General features: G+C 39.2%; 1 protein-coding gene across 5 annotated transcripts in view; it reads left to right on the top strand.

Moving 5' to 3' along the window:
• The window catches only part of cald1a (caldesmon 1a), a 50,508-nt gene that overhangs the window by 13,739 nt on the left and 14,512 nt on the right, over positions 1–22,257 (top strand). For 4 of the 5 annotated variants that reach the window (XR_009130365.2, XM_058078057.2, XM_058078056.2 and 1 more), the window contains exons 2-4: positions 12,420–12,505; positions 19,001–19,138; positions 20,826–21,195. Coding sequence is in view for 4 of the 5 variants with exons in the window: in XM_058078057.2 (XP_057934040.2) it covers positions 12,420–12,505; positions 19,001–19,138; positions 20,826–21,195 (594 nt within the window). In the remaining variant the exon portion in view is untranslated. Of the gene's footprint in view, positions 1–12,134; positions 12,215–12,419; positions 12,506–19,000; positions 19,139–20,825; positions 21,196–22,257 lie in introns of those variants that run through there. The other variant, XM_058078059.2, reaches the window with a different exon arrangement.

The raw sequence follows: 22,257 nt of genomic DNA, 5'->3' as shown, positions 1-22,257 counted from the left end.
AGTACCTGACATACCTCATATACATTTCCTTTGTTGCTAGTTGCTTTTCAACTAACTGCTTGTGTTACAGTAGCCACATTTACATGGACCCAAATATTCCAATTCTATTCGCGTTATTTGCTCAAACGGAAAGAATGTAACCTTTGTATGCACCTCATTCCGAAAGAAAAGTGCCAATCAGAATGAATATATAATCGGATTCCCAGGGGTGGAATATTCCTTTCCCCAATCCGATTGAGGTATCTTGTACCCGCTCAATCGGAAAGTTGTCAGACTGCGTTCTTCTTCGTAGTGTTTTTCTTCTTCTGCTTTCGTGTGCATTAGCGCCATCTGTGGAACAGAATCTAAACCCTTCTATACGCCATTCACAAGTCCAGTTTTATTAAAGAAAATACATATCTATATAAAACATGTGCCGAGCTTAATTATAAAATATTAGCAAGATTGAACTTTATCTTTTCCTGTTCCCGGGTGCGTTCTTTCAGCAAATGCTGAGATATGACGTAACACGCAGCTCGAGACGTTCTTCGATTAAAAAAAATGGAGGCGAGCAATCGGCACTGGACTGCTGCGGAAAGTTTGTTTTTGATTCAAACTAAATTTCAAGACTGGACAAAGGAAAAACTGGCAATACGGAGTTATTGGGTAATATGAGTGTATATTCAAGTAAATGTTACATATTCTTTCTCTCTCTATTGGGTAATATGAGTGTATATATGACTATAGGGGTGCTATTTCATGTCTAGAGGGCTCTAATAATGGTAAAAATCATATTTAGAAAGTAATGAATTGAATGAATTCCAACAAGTGAAAGAAAAACTTGAAGTCGGTATCACGTGATGTTGATGTTTACGTTTTACTGCGCATGCCCCATTGACTATTCTGGTTGATTATAGCGGCGCATGTAGACAAGAGATTGGAATATTACTTTCCATGTATACCATTGCTTTCGGAAAGGTCATTCGGAAAGATTCCATTCGGAAAAACGAAAAAAACTCATGTAAACGTGGCTAGTGTTAATGTTCAGAATTAACACTAAAAAAAAAAAACTTAAGAATTACGGTATTTGTGAATGCACCACCTTGATATTGGATATTGGATATTGACAAAGTGTTGTGTTGCTGGTGTGGCGAGCGACGAAATACAGTCTTGCAACTGAGCACTGCATGTTCAGGTTGTCGTGTGTTGGGATGCTGCAATAATGTGTTTATGAGCGAGGGCAAAGGTAGCGCTTAATGTATTCATGGCGATCCAAATTTATTTGTGGCAAATGCAAATGCCGTGGATGAATGAGACAGCAGAAAGCGTGCAAAAATGACAAATATGTCAGTAAAAATGTGTTGGAAGTGGAATATTAGAGTTACATGACGCAGTATGTCCAGTACCAGCAATACCTGTGTGAACGCTAAGCGAACCAAAGTGCCCACCGAGTATCCGAGTCCCATTTGTCATGCTTTGTGTTGGTCATCAGCTGGATAAACTCCATCCCCCATTGGCGGTAGCAGTGCTTGGTTTAAAACCTGTCGTACATCAGCGCCTGCTTCTACAAGCATCCTACTAAAAGCAGATTAATGTCCCATTGAGGAGACACAGACAGCTGGCAGGGGTTCTCATTTGTTCTGACACAAGGCAGGTGTCTAAAGAAAGCCAGCAAAAAGCAGCAGTAGGTTTGGACTTGAAGGAATTTCCGCACTTGTGTTTTGCAGTCATATTTAATGCAGTTTTAATGCACTGAGATGAGTCTCCTTTGTGTGTCGTTACTTATTTATGATGTCGTTTAATAGACTTTAAGATATCACTGCGCGCCCAAAGGAACTTTATGTCATCGGGTGTTTGTCATCGCTTGTTTGTATTTATGTATTCATTAGACCTCATTTAATGCAATTAAAGCCATGATTACTCTGTTACAGTAAATACATCATCACCACTGCAAGGGTTAAACGCTAACCAGGTGTGGAAAGAAAAATACACAATAGTAAAATTAGTATTCTATATATTGTTTATATTTCCCCTAGTGAGTCATTGTTAAAAAAAAAAAAAAGAAGCGACTGGAACATTGCTACCAGGTGGGTTAGCATTCGTATGTTGACAATAACACACTTGAATGAATTGTATAATTTTTATTTATATATATATTTAATTTTTATTATGTTTATTGTTGTTGTGAGGTAATTTAGAATTGAGCTAAGTGATGTTTAAAGAGCATTTAAGACATTTTAGCTTACCTTACCGTAGCTTAGCTTAGCATAATGCCTGAAAACGTCCTAGCTAATGGATGGGCAAGCTTTATACTGTTTTTAAAAGTAGCGTGTACAGATAAAGTAGCATGTAAAGGTGACAAACTATATTCAGTTTAAGATACACTGGCCTTTTTTTTAATATATTTTAACCCAAGCTAACTGCAACCTATCCGGCTAATACTAGCTACAGTCGTGCCTTACTCTGTCGCAGTTCAAGCATTCCAAAGTAATTAAAAAAGTCATTGTTTTGTGGTTGAATACAGCCCATTATTCATACAAAGTAAGCATATTCAAGTAAATGTTACATATTCTTTCTCTCTCTATTGGGTAATATGAGTGTATATATGACTGATGAGTGTATATTTCATGTCTAGAGGGCTCTAATAATGGTAAAAATTATATTTAGAAAGTAATTAACATGCTGTAACTATGAAAATATTATGGTTATTTGATAATGTGAGAGTTAAGGTGACTATAGGGGTGTTATTTTATGGCAAGAGGGCTCAAATAATTATATTATATATTATATCGGGTAATTTGTGTAAAGGAGACTATAGATGTGCTATTTCATGTCTAGAGGGCTTTAATAATGGGAAAAATCATATTTAGAAAGTCATAAACATGCTGTAACCATGAAAATATTCTGGTTATTGGGTAATATGTGTTTAAAGGAGACTGTATATGTGTTATTTCATGTCTAGAGGGCTCTAATGATGGGAAAAATCATATTTAGAAAGTCATAAACATGCCGTAACTATGCAAATATTCTGGTTATTGGGTAATATGAGTGTAAAGGAGACTATACAGGTGTGTTATTTTATATCTAGAGGGCTAATAATGGGAAAAACATATTTAGAAAGTCATAAACATGCTGTAACTATGAAAATATAGAATTTATTAATGTTGAATGCTACTTCCGGAAATTCACTTATCATGGTTGGTTCTTCACCCAATAACCGTGATAAACGAGGGATTACCGTAGTGTTGTCACCAAGCAAGCCAGTGGAGCAAAGGGTTTCAAAAGAACTTGTTAAACTTTCCACAGCAATAGAAACTCTTTTCGGTACTATTGCTGACTTGTGTGCTGTGTTTGATGCATATTTGTGAAAATGTGTCCATATGGTGAGGACATGGCGGACATAAACAGTTTGTAACTTCAGCAAAGGGCTCTATGAAAGGGCTGAGTGGAATGTCGCCTTCCAGGGGGCTGTGATCCAAAGAAGCCGGCTGAAGCTACACTGTCCAAAGTGTGTGAGAGCAAGTTTTTTTTGTGTGCATTAGTACGTAGTACTGTATGGGTGCGTGCGTGTGTGTGTGACAGCAGGTCCATCAGTCATGCTGTTTTGAGCGGGAGCCAACTCGGGCCACTGTGTGGTTTAGTGTGAGAGCTCTCCTATCTCACTGTGCACACAGCATGCAAGAAACCTTTTCCTTTTTTTCTTTTCTTTTTCCCAGTTTGGTTACGGGAAAAGGCAGCATTTTTTCCTTCCATATTTGGTCATATGGAGCAAGCAGCAGCAAGTCTTTTGATGCAGCACAAACAGGGATTTTTTTTAACAGGATGTAGCATCCCTTTAAAACAGTGCTAAAAGTCCAAAGTGGACTATTTATGATATTGAACTTGTAATGCAAATGACTCAAAAGTTTAAAGCCATTTCCCTTTTGGTTTGTTCGTCAATTGGATGAGCAGTTGACCTTTTGGGATTTATCATCCTGGCTGGTTAACTTTAGAGACACGCTGCAGCTGGAATTAATTTGATTTCTTTGCAGAAAATAGTGGAAATATTTGCACGTTAAATGGAGCTTGTGCACCAATGCCTATTACAAGATGATGGATATGGCGTGTGTTGGCTCACTGTTTTCACTGCAATTTAAGTGTGACTTGGCTTGAAGCGTGCCGTCGTAGAGCGTATATAAACATGGGGAGCAGGTGTTTTTAGCTGCATTCACATCTTTAACAAGGGCAGCCCGTCTTGCACGCCCACGCAAATGTTCGGGATCAATGATTGCAACTTTGAGACGTTTAAGGGAATTACAGTCGTCAGTTCAATTTCTGTGAAGTAGGATTCAATATTAATCAATATTTTCAAAGAGCATAGGAAATCTGTTTATGACCTTTATAAATGTTCATATAAATGCGGTTTCATGTAGACACGGAATAACTTTACATTGTCTTACCCAATTCAGATGATAAGCCATTTTAAATATAAATATTAACGCGTTAGCATAGACACAGCACTTCCTGGTGGCTATTTTCTCATCAATGTAACTTTATTGACACCTAGAGACCAGTGTGAAATAGTACTTGCCGCTGTTTAAGGAGAGATTTATGATGCGCTTCAATCGCTTTATAGATAAACAGAGAACCCATGCACTGAGCATAACACAGGAGCTGCTGTCGGCCACTCTCTACACGGTAGAGTAAAGGTCAACTCTTGCTAGCTGATGTCCCACACGTCAGGGAGCACGCAACAAGTCACGGATACTGTATTACACACTTCATATCACATTTTTGAATACCTTATTTTTGCATTTTCAGCCATTTTTATTGTTGAAAATGTCTTTTTTGTACTAATAATAAACAATATTCAACCACAAAACAGCAACAAGGACGAAGTGCAGATTTATTATTGTAGGCCTCCACAAATAACTGTGTGGTAAACACTAGTTTCATTATTGTTTTGTAATATCGCTGAAGTAAAAAGCCTGATAAGTCAAGTAAGGGGTTATAGAACTGGTTGCAAGCAAACTGCTTTCCCGTCTAATTAACAGCATCTTTTTATTTGCTTGCATTACAGGGTTTCCGACTTATATTGTCGCGTTAAATTAACACACTTAATTTGGTACCGGCCTGTTGTTTTTATGTTTTTGTCTGTGAAATAATGTTGCTTTAAAGCACTTTTGTGCAACTGAACAGTTTAGTTAACTAAACAACCAACGAGGCAGTATCTTGTCGCCATTAAAATGGGAGGAAAGTCTTAATAAGTACAAGTTGTGCAAATAGGACCACAAGAAAAACATTATTACAACATAAACTTCAATTCGGGGATACACCCTGGACTGGTTTTGTGTTTTGGGGACTGACAGCATAAAAATGAAATGAAAAACATGGCCACCATCAAGCACAACTACTTCCCCATAAGTCACAGTTGTATGTTAGCATGTCTTGCGAAGCATTTTGACCACAACCCATAGAGGGCACCACATATGTCTATGTATTTATTAGAACTTTTTATGACTTTTTATGTTAAATTATGAGGGTGTTGGCCTTCTCGTACTTTGTATGCTGCTTCTTCATTGGACATTAAATTACCAACAAAGCATTGAAGCATTCAGTGTACAGAGTTGCTGTTTAGATGCCATTTAATTGCCAGTGTGATTATTAAATTCAATCTATCGCCTGACTGATTCAGCCATGAAGTGTGCTCTCTGTTAATGCCTGCAAGTACAATGCATCCTTCAATGCTTTTCTTCTCATCGTGTGTGTGTGTGTGTGTGTGTGCGTGTGTGTGATTCACGTAGCATATTATAGAATGTGAAACATAGTCTGGGAATGCAGGAGCCTCGGCAAGTAGGAACTTTACATCTTTCCACATTAATGTTAGCTAGTTTTGGGGTGATTCGGGAGTGTGGGACAACACAAGGGAGGTATTCAATGCATTTCTTCCCCTTCCTGTCATAAATTGGAATCTCCTTCATTTCACCTGATGAGTTGAAACCATTGTCTGCTCATGCTCCAGTAAACGTGTCCTTATCCAAGTTGAAGCCTCACTTTTTTCGTTTTTCGAAGCTGGGGGAGACTTGCGAGCAAGCAGGAAGCAGATGGTATTGACATCGAGCCCAGCCTCCATTGGCCGTATAGATGCACCGTTAACAACCACAGTTAACCACTGTGGTTGATTTTCACGGCATGCTCGCTCAGATGAAGAAGAAAAAAAAATGCATAATCCTCTTTACGTGGAATATTATCCCGGCTATCATAAAAATCCAAGTGTCTCTTCATATTTTTTCTGAATAATACTATGCAGTTACTGGATAAGCTTCCGCAGTCTGTGCCAAGACACACTGAGGGAAAAATGTGCTTGGACTGTATAGTCTGGGCTTTTATGAGCCTGTTATTTGTGCAAACTATATTCTTATAGTCATATTTTGATTGCATTTTTATCTTTAAACAGCAACCTGTAGGAATGTTAAGCTGGCAGTGAGACAGAAATCTCATCAGAGCGTTCTTTAATTATACTGTGGAACCTCCAAATAAAGTATAATCCATTCTATGATGCATGTAAAACATTTAACTGTACAGGCTGTGTGTTAAGTCACATTTTAACATCCATAACTGTCATACAAGTGTAAAACAAAAAGCCAACGCTATATAATACAATTAAAATAAAGTAAAAGCCCTCATACTTGGATGGACACGTAATGCAAAGTGATCAGGAAGGTGTTTGCATCAAGATACTGCCACCTAGTGCCCGTTTTTAAGTATTATTGGAATTAGCAATACTATATGCCAACCAACAGTCGACGCACAACACCTTCTTCAGAGCTTTTCTACCTCCCACTCACATGTGACTTGACAAGAACCATTAGTAATGGTGATATTGATTGTACTGCTTAGCCAGACCCTTTCCGATGTATGTAGCTAAAGTTATTTTTGGTATTATGGTTGTCACGCATGTTGAAAGGTTGTTTTATTTTTGAGCCGTAAAATTCCGTTTCAACTGTTAATTGTACCAATTTCCCGTAGCTGCAATCATAGACACAGATAACTGATAACACTGATAGGGTCTTTGTGTTTTTAGTGACGGGCTATCATACAAGTACACAAAAAAGTTGAACACTATTAAATAAAACTAAAGCCACTCACTCACTCGGGAAGGTGTTTGTGCAGGAATATTAAGCTGCAATAAGTTCTGTCAGAGGTTATCAGCACACATATAAAGTTTGAACTCTAAATCGTACCACCTCCGGGGCGCTCGAGCATCCACACAGAGTGCAGAAGAGTGTAACATAACAAAATAAAAGACGTCTATAGATGTCAAATGTTTGAGGTGTCACTAAAGCAAAAAATATAGACGTCAATCACCGTTACATTTGAATTTACTTCTCTTCAGAAAAAACGTATTTTCTGTTTTTAGGTCAAAATAAGCTACTTCCGCTGAAACCACCCTATGTTTACTGATGATTTATTCAGAATAGAAACAAACTAGTGTCTAAAGTTTCTTTACATAGTTTCAATGCTTATGCAGTCGTAAAACTCAATAATTCAGCAAAAATGACCAAAAGCTCTGGCAGTAAGGAGCTAAAATCTAATTTCCTTCTCGTAAACCCAATTACGTGTATCGTCTTGTGTCGTTACTTGCATGTGTCAAAATAACTCAAGCATACACATGGTTAAATAAAACTAAAGCTACTCACAGAGAAAGGCGTTTGTGCAGAAATACTGCCACCTTTTGGTCTTTTACAGGTTTTACTGCAAGTAGTTCTGGTTCAGTGGTTATCATCACAAATGTACCACTTTTTTGTGGGGGGGGGGGCGGTTCAACTGTATGTGTACATAATGTGCAGCATGATGTCGCTAAATAACTCATAAATATACATGGTTTTGTGTATTCTTAATGACACAAGCACAGATAACAACATATGTGAAAAAGCACAATCGGCATATACATCATCCTGCCAATGCATAGGTTGGCCTTTAAGTGGAAAGCGGAGAGTGCTTGATGACAAATGAAGTCCTGAGAGGTACAGGCAGATATGGAAAGAACGCAATAACTTGGCCTTTCCCTTCCAAATAAAACCCCAGATGAATTCATGAATGCGCATCTCCAAATCCCAAATCCCGTCACCATAAATGTGTTTATGCCACATGCAAGAATGGAAGACGCATAGCAGAGACAACCACAATCCCTCCGAAAGGCATTCCAAGCAGACCACTGTGGGCACTGATGGGAATCACACGTGCGTCTGTAATATTCCAGAAAAGCACCTCTGCATCAATGGTTTGGTTCAAACGAAGTCTGGTTACGCTGATGAAGTTTGAGACCCAAACCGGAAACTCTGATGCAGTTCACTTCACTTCTTCCATGAAGCGAAGACAGTCACCGTTAAAATGACAGTAAAAAACATGGAGAAATGATAAGTATGTAAGAGAAGATGCATTGTTGTCTTTCTGCTCTCTTTTTCCTTTGTATGTGTGTGACTGCAGTGCTCTTGAAAAGTTTATTTTGTAAGCTTTTGGTGGAATGGAATGTTTGTGTTAGGTCATGTACTATGTTATGAAAACTGTCCAATACTGTCTTGACAAAAATACTTGCATACACCTCTACTCCGTTTCCGTGAACAGTCTATCAACCTGGCAGCACATCAACGGTGCACAATCGATCTTTCTGCCTGTCTCATTTTACACCCATGACACTCATTTCTGGAGCCAACAAAAAATAAACAAGCATTCTAACCTTACCGTAGCGTGTTTACAACATCCCGAGTCAAACATGGCACGAGACCTTATAAGGCATTCTCACTGCCACACTTGTACAACAATATTTAGTTGCATATATTATTGTTACATAGGGGCCTAGGGTTTATCAGGAGGCCTTTTCTGACCATTTAGGGCAAGGGTCTCAAACTTAATTTACCTGGGGGCCACTGGAGCTAGAGTCTGGGTGAGGCTGGGCCTCATCAGGTTTGAAAAAAAAAAAGCATTTATTAAAAACGGAAAAAATATGTATAATAAAAAAATGCTTTTGTTTCTTCTATACCCTACACTTTTCAGTGCTTTGGTTCCGGTTTTCCACAAGAAAAGCTCTAATTAAACATTACACTGTTCTCAAATATCTTAATTTCTATTTATTACACAAAATAAGATGAAAACATTTTATAAAAAAATGAAATTAAATCAAAATAAAATCAATAAATCAATAAAATAATAAACAGCAAATAAGAAAAACTTAAACCACATATAATTGGTGAGTATAATTTTTTTTCAGATTCAAATTAACAGTATTAACAGTTATTTACCTAATTAGCAAGTTAGCATTGTTACATCTGGGAGCAGCGTCATAACTTGCAAAATAGCATCAATTGTGTCCGGTGTGCACACACACAGCTTTAAGCTGTCATTTCTGGGTACATGATACCATACAGCATCCATATCAAACATTCAACTTTCATATCAAGGTGAGGGGCCTCAAACTAGCATCCTGCGGGCTGCATTTGGCCCGTGGGCCGCAAGTTTGAGACCCCTGATTTAGGGTGAGAGCAGGGTGGAGAGTTGGTGAGTATAGGTTGGAACTGCATTTCATGATACTACAAGAAGGCAGTGTTGAGCTTGTGGATGAAGTAATTTTTAATTTATGCACTTTTTTTACATTTTTGTACACGTTTTCACTGCTGTGCAATATCTGGAAAGTAGAACCAGTAGAACCCCACCACATCCATTTTGTAGGCTGGACCAGAGTACTGAACCACAAGTGTGAATGCAGCCAAATATTTGTAGTTTAAGTACAGTTTTCTTATCCTGCTTTGCCCCAAGTCGACGACTCTCAAGGGACTGTAATATGCCTGCAGAAAACGTTTACACAACTAAAATGGTCTCAGGAGCCTCTGCCAAAACAGCTGTTCATCTTCACCGCCTACAGCCACGCAGTCGGCCCTATCACTCTCCCTGTTCCCCTCCTCTTCCTCCCCTGTCTGACTGCACAGGCAATATGTGCTGTAAGATGGCCTTATAACCATCAAATGACAAAATGGTGTGCATTAACAGTGCATCTGAGCCTATAAACCTCCACTGTAGCGGTCAGGAGTGCTGTCATTACCTGTCACTGCAAAATACCTCGACGCACACAGAAGTCGGGCTTTGTTCCAGTGCTCACATTTCAGCATGACTGGAATACCTTTCCTCACCTGGACACCTGCTCTATCCATGAAGGCCTCCTCTATTCTACTACTGCCTCATTTTTACTGCATATAGGCTAGCTTCTATTATTAGTTATGCGAACACCTGGCAAGTTAAAAAAAAAAATAAAAAAAACAGCGCTCAGCAAGATTTTCATGCCCCCTTTATGCAACATACCACTGGCGAAAGAGACGTTTTAACTAGTAATTTGAAGGCTCTTTCAAGTCCAAAAACACTGCTTCAATGAGAGCATTCCTCACATAGCTCTGCAGACATAATGTCAAGATGAGATGTGCGGGGGGGTACTCTTGCAAGAATTTAGTAGAATGCGCACAACAAAATGGCACAAAATGCTGTGTTTTTCTGATAAATACACCACATGGTGGCGCTGTCATTCAACCCCCATAGATCGGATTGACTTGAAACTTTGCACACAGCTGGGTGCAGTCTACCGACACCCACTGTAACGATGTGTTTTGGCATGGGTGGATTAACTGATACTAGTATTAAATTGAGAGGCTAAAGACATGATCAGTGTGTTATGATAATAGCTTTTGCAATAATTATTTCCTAGTTATTATGTACTAGGGTAGTCATACTTTGGTCAAATGACACTGTAGGGGAAGTGGTGTGAAAAAGAGGAGTGGAGAAGCTTTCTCTCACTTTGCCTTTGTTAGCTTGTGCTAAAAGTGTGGGTGGTCCCTCTAGTGATACACCATTTTACACGCATGCACATCTTTTTTTTGTTAATACAAGCTAGAGGCTTCCTCCTGGCTCCTTTGCTTGTGGGTTCTTTTCATCCTGCATTTATTCAGTACATGCATTGTGAGTTAATTGTAGTACATAAGAGTAATTAAGTACATACTCTTGTAATGTGTGCATATCGGATGTGTTGATCAGCTTCATTTGTTACTGTTAACTTCATAACATTCTACGCTGAGTGTCTCTCTGCAATGTAGTGACTTGTCACTTGCGGTTAGTGCTCTCATTGCCATTTAATTATGCTCGCATGAGTAGCAAGTGCTAATTGGCCCTCGCTAAGAGCATTTACGGTTGTAATTGTGAAGAAATATCAGCATGTCAATGTGTTTAAGGATGAGACATGAACATATAGACTATTACTGAAGTTGGATGGTCGCAGAGGTGTTGCTGAGTGAATTTTCTTTACTTTGGGTTACAATGGCAATAGCAGAAAACTCAATTGCACGCCTATGTAACTGGTTGTTGGGGTTATGAAGTGTCTGCATAAGCAACATTGAGCTTGTTGGTGCATCTTTTTAGATTATAAAAGACAAACAGCTAAACAAACAGCTAAAATAATGCATAAGGCTAAAAATAACCAATTACCTAAAAACGTTATCCAATACTTCTCTACAAGAGAGGAGAAATATGATCTCAGGGAAGAGCTAAATTTGAAAGACTTCTATGCTAGGACTACGTTAAAAAGCCACAGCATTTCAGTATGTGGAATCAAACTATGGAATGAATTGAGTAAGGAAATCAAACAATGCACAACGATGAGCCAATTCAAGAAACAATACAAGCAGTTGTTTGCTAAATACAAGGATGTGCAATACATATCACTATATTGACAGTTACTATGGTTCCCATTATGTTATTGTATGGTCATATCACCTCATACTTCGGTATGTGACAAAAATAAAATAAAAAAATATCAAAAAATAAATTAGGAAAGCTGGAAGTGAACAAATGTAACAGTTACTGATTGTAAAAGTACCAGATGGAGGGGTAGGATTTAATAAGCTTTGCTTCTTCCTACTCCTTTTGGACATGTGGAAGTGTGAAATAAATTAAATAATACCATTACCATTACAAAAGACAACACAGGAAGTGAGGCTCAAAAGTGTAGTTTTTCTGAGTAAACAACACAGGAAGCTGTAGCGGTGGAGATAGGGAGGGTAGGAGGAGTGGGGAGAAGAAGGGAGGTCATTGCAGGATAGAAGGAGGGACAAGAAGTGAGGAGAGGATAGGGGCCAGGCATTTTTTAGGCTGCACTCTGGGAGAGGACTTAGAAGACGTTATATGAATGTTTTGAGGAGAAAGACGCTTATTTGAGGTAAAACACTTCCTTTTTTCCGAGTGTGTTCTTCCAAAGCATGCATCACCTTAATGAGACTTTGTTTTATTCTGGATGGTGGTTGAGCAGGGATCATAGTTGGGACAAGCTGGGTGGTCTAGAATGCTCTTAACATCCTGTCTGTCCGTTTTTCTTCTCAACACTTATTGTCCAGATGATCATGTTTGATGATGTCATCTCCCAGGGTGCAACTATGGAGGAAATGGACTTTGAGCAGCGCCGAGAGATGAGGCGGCAGAAACGTGAGGAGATGCGCCTGGAGGCTGAACGGTAAGACCCTCTTAGGTTGACCTTTTTCTCAAAATGTAGTAGATCACACAGCGTTGCTGGATTGGAGCTGTCATTTAGGATCTTAGTAGAGAATTCCTTGCTCTATGTTGTGGAATGAAGCTCTACTCTTCAGATGTCGATGCCAATTTGGAAGAGCCAGTGTTGCTCTAAAAGCTCAAGGCCTCCTTGAGGACTTTTTAAAAGCTTACTTTGGCAAACATTGTACCCCCCACCACCCCAGCCTGCCCCAGCCTGGGCTTATAGAAGACAAGAAGAAAGCAAGGTTGATAAGCAATCAGATAAGCAACATGATGACCTTTAAGTGGGAACGCTCAATCATGCCCTCCCCGCTCTCCTTCCAATTTTCTCCCCCAGATATGGAGGCCCGCTGAACTCCTTTTGATTCAATGGAAGAAATTGATTAAACTAAAGCCCCATTCCAACAAGTGATGGAGTGGTAACGTGCCAAGCGTAGGCATAAAAGATTATAAGGTTTTTTTTATCCTGAGAACAATGTGCCAAGGCCTTTTATAGCACTTTTATATAAAAGTTTCCTCATCAGTGCTGCAACCTTTCCACTTAGGAAGAGTTGGATAGGGATGCAGATACCAGTCAAGGTCACTCGCCTCAATAAGATGGGGGAGGGGCCAAAGAAGAAAGACCGCAAAGTCCGTTGTCTTCTGACATAAACAAAGTAGAATTATTTGTGCGAGTCATTATGGAGTAGAAGACAACAAAATTAGTCATGTCGGTCAAAATATATAGATATTGGTTTGCTACCAAAGCTCCCTTCTGGTCATGTGACGGTGGCGGTCACTTAATGCTTTGTATTTCTGTTTTTTAAATCATAGTTGTTTTGTGGTTGAATAGTAAGTATCATGGTAGTTTTTTTTTAAGAAAATGTAATGTCATTTTTTTATGCATGTTTAAGAAAATAATATTTTTGTATAAATTAAACATGTTACATTGATGAGAAAATAACCACCATAGAACTCCCGTACACAACAGAAAAGGAGCTCAACCCAATGCTAACATGTGTCCATTTCATTTATTATGTATTTCACATGTCTCATTTTGTCTTTATTGATACTGTATTGAGTAATAGTAATGTGAAGGTGACTATAGGGGTGTTATTTAATGTCTAGAGGGCTCTAAAAATGTAAAAAAATATGTATGTAGAAGGTCTAAAACATGTTTTTTATGCTCTAGGTATGACTATATTTAATATAGTAAGAAGGGAATCGTGCTTTGCGGAAAATCACAGATCAGGTCAGGAACTAATTAACCAGAATAAACAAGGGATTACTGTATAGGAAGGTTTTTGCAGAAAGTACTCTTACTTTGTACCCATTTATTTGCAATGACTTAGCTAGACTAAGTTCTATAACTGTTTTGTTTTGTTTTTGAAGCAGAAAATAAAATGTTGCATTCATTCATCTTACTACAAGAGATGGACACATCTGCACATAATAAACAATGTGTCAGTCAAGCAGATTATTATGCATTTTCAGGACATCTCCTATTACATCACATTTCTCAGGGCCAAAAAAACATCTTTTCATTTTGCATAATAAAGAATGTAATACATTATCGTCCTTTATTAGAGCCGTTGTCAAGCCAGAATATGGAAAAAGCCCACGAAAACGACCAAAGGACGGTTTGGATTGTAGTAAACTTGAAATTCAGTTTCAGCGGAACAAGCTCCAGTAATAACTGCTGGCAGGTGATGTGTCACTCCTGTTATTGATTTTAAAAAATGTAAAAAAAAAAATTACATCTCTGCATTGCTTCCATTTCTGTCAATATATCAAAACACTCAATATTTACATGACCTCCCTGGGTTGGACTAGTCAAACCCACATGTTGTAGGGTTGTGTGCACCCTTGTGACTTGCTTCAATTCCAGTGTGTTTTGGATCGGCATCCGATGATGGAGCGTTGACAAAGACCATTCACTCTTCTGGAGCCAAGCTTTTTGCTGTCTTCTGTCAAGTTGTAAGAACACTGTGGCCACTCACTAATGCTACAAAGTCCTTAGCACCATGAGTCACCACGTCTCAGTCTGTCCCTAGATGATCTTGATCTCCTGATCTTAGACATTTCTGTGTACATTTTACCAATGATGTCATTCTTTGGGTCACCACTAAAGCCACAAAAATCCATGGCCTGGTATTGAGGATAACATGTTGGAATTCATGTTTCCCTTACTGAACCACAGCTCCCTAGCGCTGGCAGTACTCATGCAGCCCTGACCAAGATGCTATACAGTTGCCAGGCTTGACTCAATTATCTTGGTGCTCATTGTGTTGCCAGTTAAGTCGACAATAATGACCGAGTCGAGTCATTTTCAGTGGATGGTAAATCTGTACAGTCGTCACTTGCTATATCGCAGTTCCAATGTTGCTCCCTTATCTCCTTTTTTGAACCTGGTTGTATGGCCTATAGTTAGTCAAAAAGTTTCTCCTCTTAATCCGTGTGGAAGTGGTAAGTGTTTGGCTTTGTCCTTCTTCCCTACTCAATTTGAAACACTTTTTAAGCTTACAAAAATTGGACTAGTTAACTCGGTAGCTACAAAAAGTTTCTCCTCTTAATCCGTGTGGAAGTGGTAAGTGTTTGGCTTTGTCCTTCTTCCCTACTCAATTTGAAACACCTTTTAAGCTTACAAAAATTGGACTCGTTAACTCGGTAGCTAGAAAATGTTTCTCCTCTTAATTTGTGTGGAAGTGGTAAGTGTTTGACTTTGTCCTTCTTCCCTAATTGATTTGAAACACTTTTTAAGCTAAATTTGGACTAGTTAACTCAGTAGCTAGCTATGTCCCAACAGTGATCTCATAGCCTGTGCAATGTGATAAAAAAATAACAGGAGCGTAAAAGTACTGACTATTCTAATGTATATTCCTTTCTGTGGGCCCTTCAGAAGATTAACTGTAATGAAATGCTGAAAAGTGAGTATGCACTCACTTTTTGAGATATTGAAATGTGAGTTATTTATATAATTTTGTGAGTTATTAGATAGTCAGTATCCAGAAGAGTCAGCGTCTAAAGGCAGATGCATTAGTTTCCTATGCACTTCAGAGGAAAGATGCTGCTTATCCAGTAGACGGATACACAGAGAGTTAAATATTTCACATTGAGGCTAACATATCAAAGCGCCATTAAGTATAAAGTGCCATGCCAGATGTTAATTTTAGAAGAAAAGCCCTTTTTCCTCACTCTCCTTTTTTGGACATTTTTTGTTTTCCTTCATTTATCACCATCCCATGGTGCTGTCTCAACTCTTTTTTACTGGACATTCCACCTATTGTCCTCATCCTCTTCATCTCCTTTTCCCACCCTCTGTAATCCCCACCTTTAGCTTGTGATCTCATGCTTCCATTTTAATCTGGAGCCTTTCTCTCTCTGCAAACACGCCCTGGTCACACCACTCCTTTCCTCTTCCTCTACCCGTTCCCTTCGTCCTCTTCCTCCTTTTGCACAACTGCCCTTCCACCTGTTGGGCACAGGAAACACCCATCATCTGTGTATGACCCCGAGCAGATGGGGAGCACTTCCATATATGGTATGCTTTCATTCTGACAGAGAAAGTATTACACCTTAAGATCTGATTTAAATTGCCTGAGTCTGAAATTTTGTGTAAAGCTGTTATGTGGTGTTTGCGTAATCCTGTTAGCAACACAAACGCTGATGAAATGAAAGCTCCTTGGTGGAGGTAATACATTAAAAAAAAGGGAGAGGAGGGCGGGTGAGAGAATCCGATGCTTGCGGTTCTTTGGGTCGGAAATAGTCCAGGGAGTCCAGCGTGGGAATGGGTCAGCATTTCTGACAGCACAAGCCCCACCCGCTCCTTTTTTTTTCCCAAGTAGGGGTGAAAGAGTCCCAAATGGTTTTTGCTCACATATCTGAGATACTTTGCCGTAAGGAAAATATTTAGACATACTAGTCCCAGAAGAGACGCTCTCATGGCAACGCTTGTGTGCGACTTTTACTTGCTTTACTACGCTAACGCTACAGCACCAAATTCCTGTTTGGTGCAAATCATTTGCAGATTTCTTTCAGTGTGACCGCTAAAGAAAAGTGTAAGCTTAAGCAGTGCAGGAAAAAGGCGTCGCCCACGATGAAATCAGCCGATAAGTCCCTTTTTCCATTATCATGCACACCTCTAACCTTTCTCATTTTTCATTTCTCTCCCCTCCTCCTTCCAAGAGTCTGTGATGCTGATGGAGTTGGGGGCCTAAGCAAGGAAAAGAGGATATTAAACCGGAGCTTGTGTGTGTGTGTACTAGTATGATTGACAGGAATGCTAATTCAGCTTTTAGAAGTTTGTTCTCCTCTCCTACCGAGAAATCTTTAACCCTGGGTTTGTCACCGCTCGCCGCCAAGGACTCTTTTCTTCCATTTTTAGCTGTTTTCCCTCTTCTTTGTGACACTTGGTTGCCGTTTTCTAGGACAGCGCATTCCTCTAGGGAGTTTAGGCAGGCATGTTGCCACCGGGAGACAACTTAACCAAGTGGCATTTGAGGGAGCATTCACACTTGGCATGTTTGGTTCGGTTATAAGGAACTCGGTTGCAGTTCCTTTGGTGAAGTACCAACGCAAATCGTTCAAATCTGCTATTCCCGAAATGGATGTCTGACTGATGTGGTTTAATTCACTTGAGCTCAATTGTGACCGCTAAGCATATTGAAGTGACGACAAATATGCAAAACTGACAAATATGTAAGAGAAAATGTGCTGTCTTTTTGCTCTTACTTCCTGTGTGACGACATTCCGGTTTTGACTCCGGTTCCTAATGATCCTCCATTCTGATGCTTTTAAGAGGCAGGGTGATAAGTTTGCATGGTTTAAATCAGGGGTCTCAAACTCAATTTACCTGGGGGCCACTGGAGCTAGGGTCTGGGCGAGGCTGGGCCGCATCAGGTTTTTATTCATTAATTAAAAACAGAAAAATTAATAAACTTTGCTTTGGTTCCAATTTTCTACAAGAAAAGCTCTGATAAAACATTCCACTGTTCTCAAATATCTTTTTATTTTTCTACACAAAATAAGATGAAAAGTAAATAAATGAATCAAGAATAAAGAAAATCAATCAATCAGTAATAAATAAATAAATATAGTAATAATAATAAAACGACAAATAATAAAAACTTAAGAAACCACATATAGTTGGTGGGTAGACAAATTATTTTTTTCAGATTAAAATGAAGAAAGCATTATTAGAGCCCTGTAGACATGACAAAACACGACTATAGTCACATTTATACTCTTTTTATTTACAACATATTACGCAACTGCAGAGTCTTGAGACATGCTAACTTGCAAACTAGAGAGCTAGCGACCTAAACGGTAGCCTCCAAGTTATTTCCTTTAAACTTAAAAAGCCAAAACTTACCACTTCCACACGGATAGGGAGGATAACTATTTATTTAACCTTTAACATGAACATTAATCAAACGTAATAATTTTTTCTGGGTACATGATACCATACAGCATTCCATATCAAACATTAAACTTTCATATCAAGGCGGGGGCCTCAAACTAGTGTCCTGCGGGCCACATATGGCCCGCGGGCCGTGTGTTTGAGACCCCTGGTTTAAATGAAGACACAGATTTGTTTTGCATTTTTGCTATTAATTATTTAACTTTTTTCTATCAACTTTACTATGAATTTATCTCAGATCTACTTGATTTTTGCAGGACTACACTTTCACAAAAGATGTTTACTTTTGAAAAACTGTGGGGAATATATTAGTACAATTTTTTTTTATAACAAATACAAGATGATAGTTTAGGCCAGCGGAATAAGCCGTATTCAACCCAGAAGACAGTATTATGGTTTGGAATATTTGAAGTACATTTGGAGTGCATATGAGTTACATACTGTATGTCCCAAAAACACAACTATGGATGCCTTAATTAGCTGCTTTGTAGTTTGAGGGCGGTTCGGTGTGGAAGAACTGAGATGTCGTGAACTATCATATATTCTACTCCCAATGGACAAAAAGTCCCATAGACACATTCCAAAAAATGGATAGAAGACATGGAACGATTACTTCCTGTAGGAGTCCCAATACTGTGCTCCAATGGAAGAATGATTGTTAGTGATGTCATCATCCCGCGGGTCATGCTTGGGTGTTAACAGATTCATCTATCTCTGTTTGGACAACGTAACTCATAAGAAGTGTAAGAAAAGGGGGGAGACGGGAGTAGAGGGGGAAGCCTGTTGTTGACGACGAGCCACAAAAGCCTCACGTAAACCCAAAGCGGCTTTAACTCGGCTCACCACTCATATGTTGCAATTAACATGTAACGACACGCCTGGTTGCCCCGGCTCAAAGGCAAAGGTAGCCCGGCCGTGTGCTCAGCGGAAAGGTCAGTCGGGTCGACGCAGATCAGGATGGTATGGATGTCAGGTGGCCGGAAAAAACAGATCTTTGAATGTATCGTCTGTGTAGGAAAACCCTTTAGTCAACTGCTTTATTGACTCCTCTTCCTCCAGGATGTCAAAGAACGACGACGACGAGGAGGAGGCGGCCCGTGAGAGGAGGCGCCGGGCCCGCCAGGAGAGAATGAGGAGCAGGGAAGCCGAGGAGACGAGTAGCCAGCCTGACAGCCTGGTCATGATCAACAGCCACAGGTGACCAATATTATTCATTACCTTCCAGTTGGACAATACTATATAGCAATACATAGTATTTACTATCCATTGACAATGGCGTTATTATCTAAATAGTGGTTAGCGTGCAGACCTCACAGCTAGGAGACCAGAGTTCAATTCCACCCTCGGCCATCTCTATGTGGAGTTTGCATGTTCTCCCTGTGCATGCGTGGGTTTTCTCCGGGTATTCCGGTTTCTTCACACATTACAAAAAAAAACATGCTAGGTTAATTGGCGACTCCAAATTGTCCATAGGTATGAATGTGAGTGTGAATGGTTGTTTGTCTATATGTGCCCTGTGATTGGCTGGCGACCAGTCCAGGATGTACTCCACCTCTCGCCTGAACACAGCTGGGATAGGCTCGAGCACCCCCACGATCCTCGTGAGGAAAAGCAGTAGAAAATGAATGAATTAATGAAATTGTCCATAGGTATGAATGTGAGTGTGAATGGTTGTTTGTCTATATGTGCCCTGTGATTGGCTGGCCACTAGTCCAGGGTGTACCCTGCCTCTCACCCAAAGACAGCTGGGATAGGCTCCAGCACCCCCGCGACCCTCGTGATGATAAGCAGTAGAAAATGAATGAATGAATAAACAACAACCCAAGTGTATTTACCTCACTGAGACCGCATCTCCCCCAGTGCCAGCAGCACTCTTGCCACCATACTTAATATCCTGTCCACTATTCATATAAAAATTCAGGGGATAGAATATACAGGCTGTACACTGACTACTTTTAAGTATATTCTTTTATTGAGTATGCAATAAAGTATGCTGAGATGTGGTAGCTATCTCATAGTTTGTTGGAGTCTGTTGTGTGAGGAAGGAATATCAGACTAAGAATTCACCAGTTTTGGAAATAAAAATCTGTAGTTGCAGTAGCTCATTAAAATTCTGGGGGAGAAAAGATGCTTATTGTGCTACAACCATGCTTGACGCTAGGCTAGGATAGCTGTCTCAACAGCAGCCGTACTTGTTTATCGTCATAGCAACATAGCTGCAAACATATTGATGTGGAACCTGGCAATGGAAGCAACACGGGGCTCTTCAGTGGTTCCCTTTTGTGTGCGTCCTGCAGCAACAATAGCATCAGAAGAGCAGAATGCAGACACATAACCTCGCCCTGAACAGCTGCTCGTCTTTTTTTTCTCTTTGTTCATCTTTTGCTGCTGTCTTTAAAAAAAAATCATCCTTTCCATGCTGGAATCCAATATTCCTTTTTTTTCTGATTTATTTTCAGTGCAGTTTATTTTCAAACATTTCTGTGGCGACGACCTGACTGCAGAGCCAAAGGCTGACAGTTTGGCTGCATGGACAGGTCCTCACCACAGACATGTCCTCCTGGCTTCCTCAACTTTGATTTCTTTAGCAGCATTTTTGTATTGTTTTAGAGGTGTTTGTGTATTTAAAAGGTTATTATTTGGGGAGTCGGTTCTCACACAATGCAGTGTCACACACTCACCATCAAATCTTCAGCTATAAAGACATGAGGCATTCTTAGTTTTTATTAGAGTCTGCCGTGAGCAGAAAACGTCATAAAATATGCTCGGGAACATGGGTTTACCAAAGATGGATGGAGATCCTGTGATCTATGACTGTCTAACTTTGAAAACAAAGCTTAACGAGACTAGATCTTGTCCTCACGTGTGTGTCTTGCCTCGTCAGTGTTACAGAAGGCGACTCTGTAAGCAGTTCCTACCGAGGCGGCAACGACGACAGCGAAGACCAAGCCCTGCTGGACCGCATGGCTAAGAGAGAGGAGCGGCGCCAGCGTCGTATGAAGGAGGCGCTGGAGAGGCAGAGGCAGCTGGACGCTGAGATGGAAGGTCAGCCGGATCACGACAACGACGGCAGCTCTGCGGAGAAGAGCAAAAAGTACAAGGAGGAGGAGGAGGAGAGGCCATCATCCTGGCGCCGGGCTCGTTACCGTGATGGCGAGGAAGAGGAGAAGGAGGTAGTGGTGACAAGAGAGGAAGAAGAGGCTGCTCTTGAAGAGGAGAGGATGACGGAGAAAAGAAGTTACCTAAGAGAAGAGGTGAGTCTTTTTTTCACCAGCCAATAGGAACACCTGGAAGGCACCATTTTATCCAATCCATTAGATTAGAATGTAAGCATTGTACTGTACATGTACTGAAAAAATAGGGAAATTGTACGTTATTTACTGAAAAATTAGGCTGAAAAATTAGGCTATCGTAAGGTAAACTTGCTAAAAAATACTGCAAAATTAGGAATAATGTCCATAATTTATGGATTAAAATGTGATTATTTACTGAAAAATTGCAAATTATTTTTCATGTGCAGTATTTACTGAGGGATTATGGGAATGTACATTATTTCTTAATAAATTTGGGTAAATATTGGGAAAAATTATTTGCTAAATATTTGAGAGCATTTGAAAAACATTATTTATGGATTAAAATGTGATTATTGACTGAAAAATTGTGAATTATTTTTTATGTGCAGTATTTACTGAGGAATTATGGGAATGTGCATTATTTCTTTATAAATTTGGGTAAATATTGGGAAGAATTATTTGCTAAATATTTGAGTGCATTTGAAAAACATATATGGATTAAAATCTGCATTTTTTTTTTAGAAAAATGTGCATTATTTCCTGGCAAATGTTTTTTTAATGTTTATTAATATTTCTAAAAATATCAGAAAATGAAATAAGATGTCTTTTATTCTCTGGATTACTATGTGTTCATACAAAAATTTATAAATGTACATTTAAAATGTGAAAATTAAGTGAAAATGAAAAAAAAATGTGAAAACCATGAATATTATTAATGGATCAAAATATGCTTTTCTTTGGGGGGGGCATTTGAGAATTTTTTTTTTTTTTACTAAAAATATCAGACGTATTTAGAAAAATAAATGCCGGGTATTCATGAATAAAATGTGCTAGTTACCCCAAAAATTGCAGTTTTAAAATTGGAAATAAATCTCCATTATTTATGGATTAATATGTAGTTTATTTACTTGTCAAATTTGGACAATATTAAGAAAACATTTATATAAATGTGCACTACCTCGGGGAAAAACAACATGTCAATTTATGGATTAAAAATAGTTTTTTGGGGGAAATATAATATAA

The sequence above is a fragment of the Doryrhamphus excisus genome, linkage group LG2 (genome assembly GCF_037039965.1).
Source record: "Doryrhamphus excisus strain RoL-2023G ecotype Guam linkage group LG2, RoL_Dexc_Guam_v1.1, whole genome shotgun sequence".
NCBI classification, from domain to species: domain Eukaryota; kingdom Metazoa; phylum Chordata; class Actinopteri; order Syngnathiformes; family Syngnathidae; genus Doryrhamphus; species Doryrhamphus excisus.
Note: the sequence above shows the minus strand (reverse complement) of the source record. Positions and strands in the feature narration are given on the sequence as shown.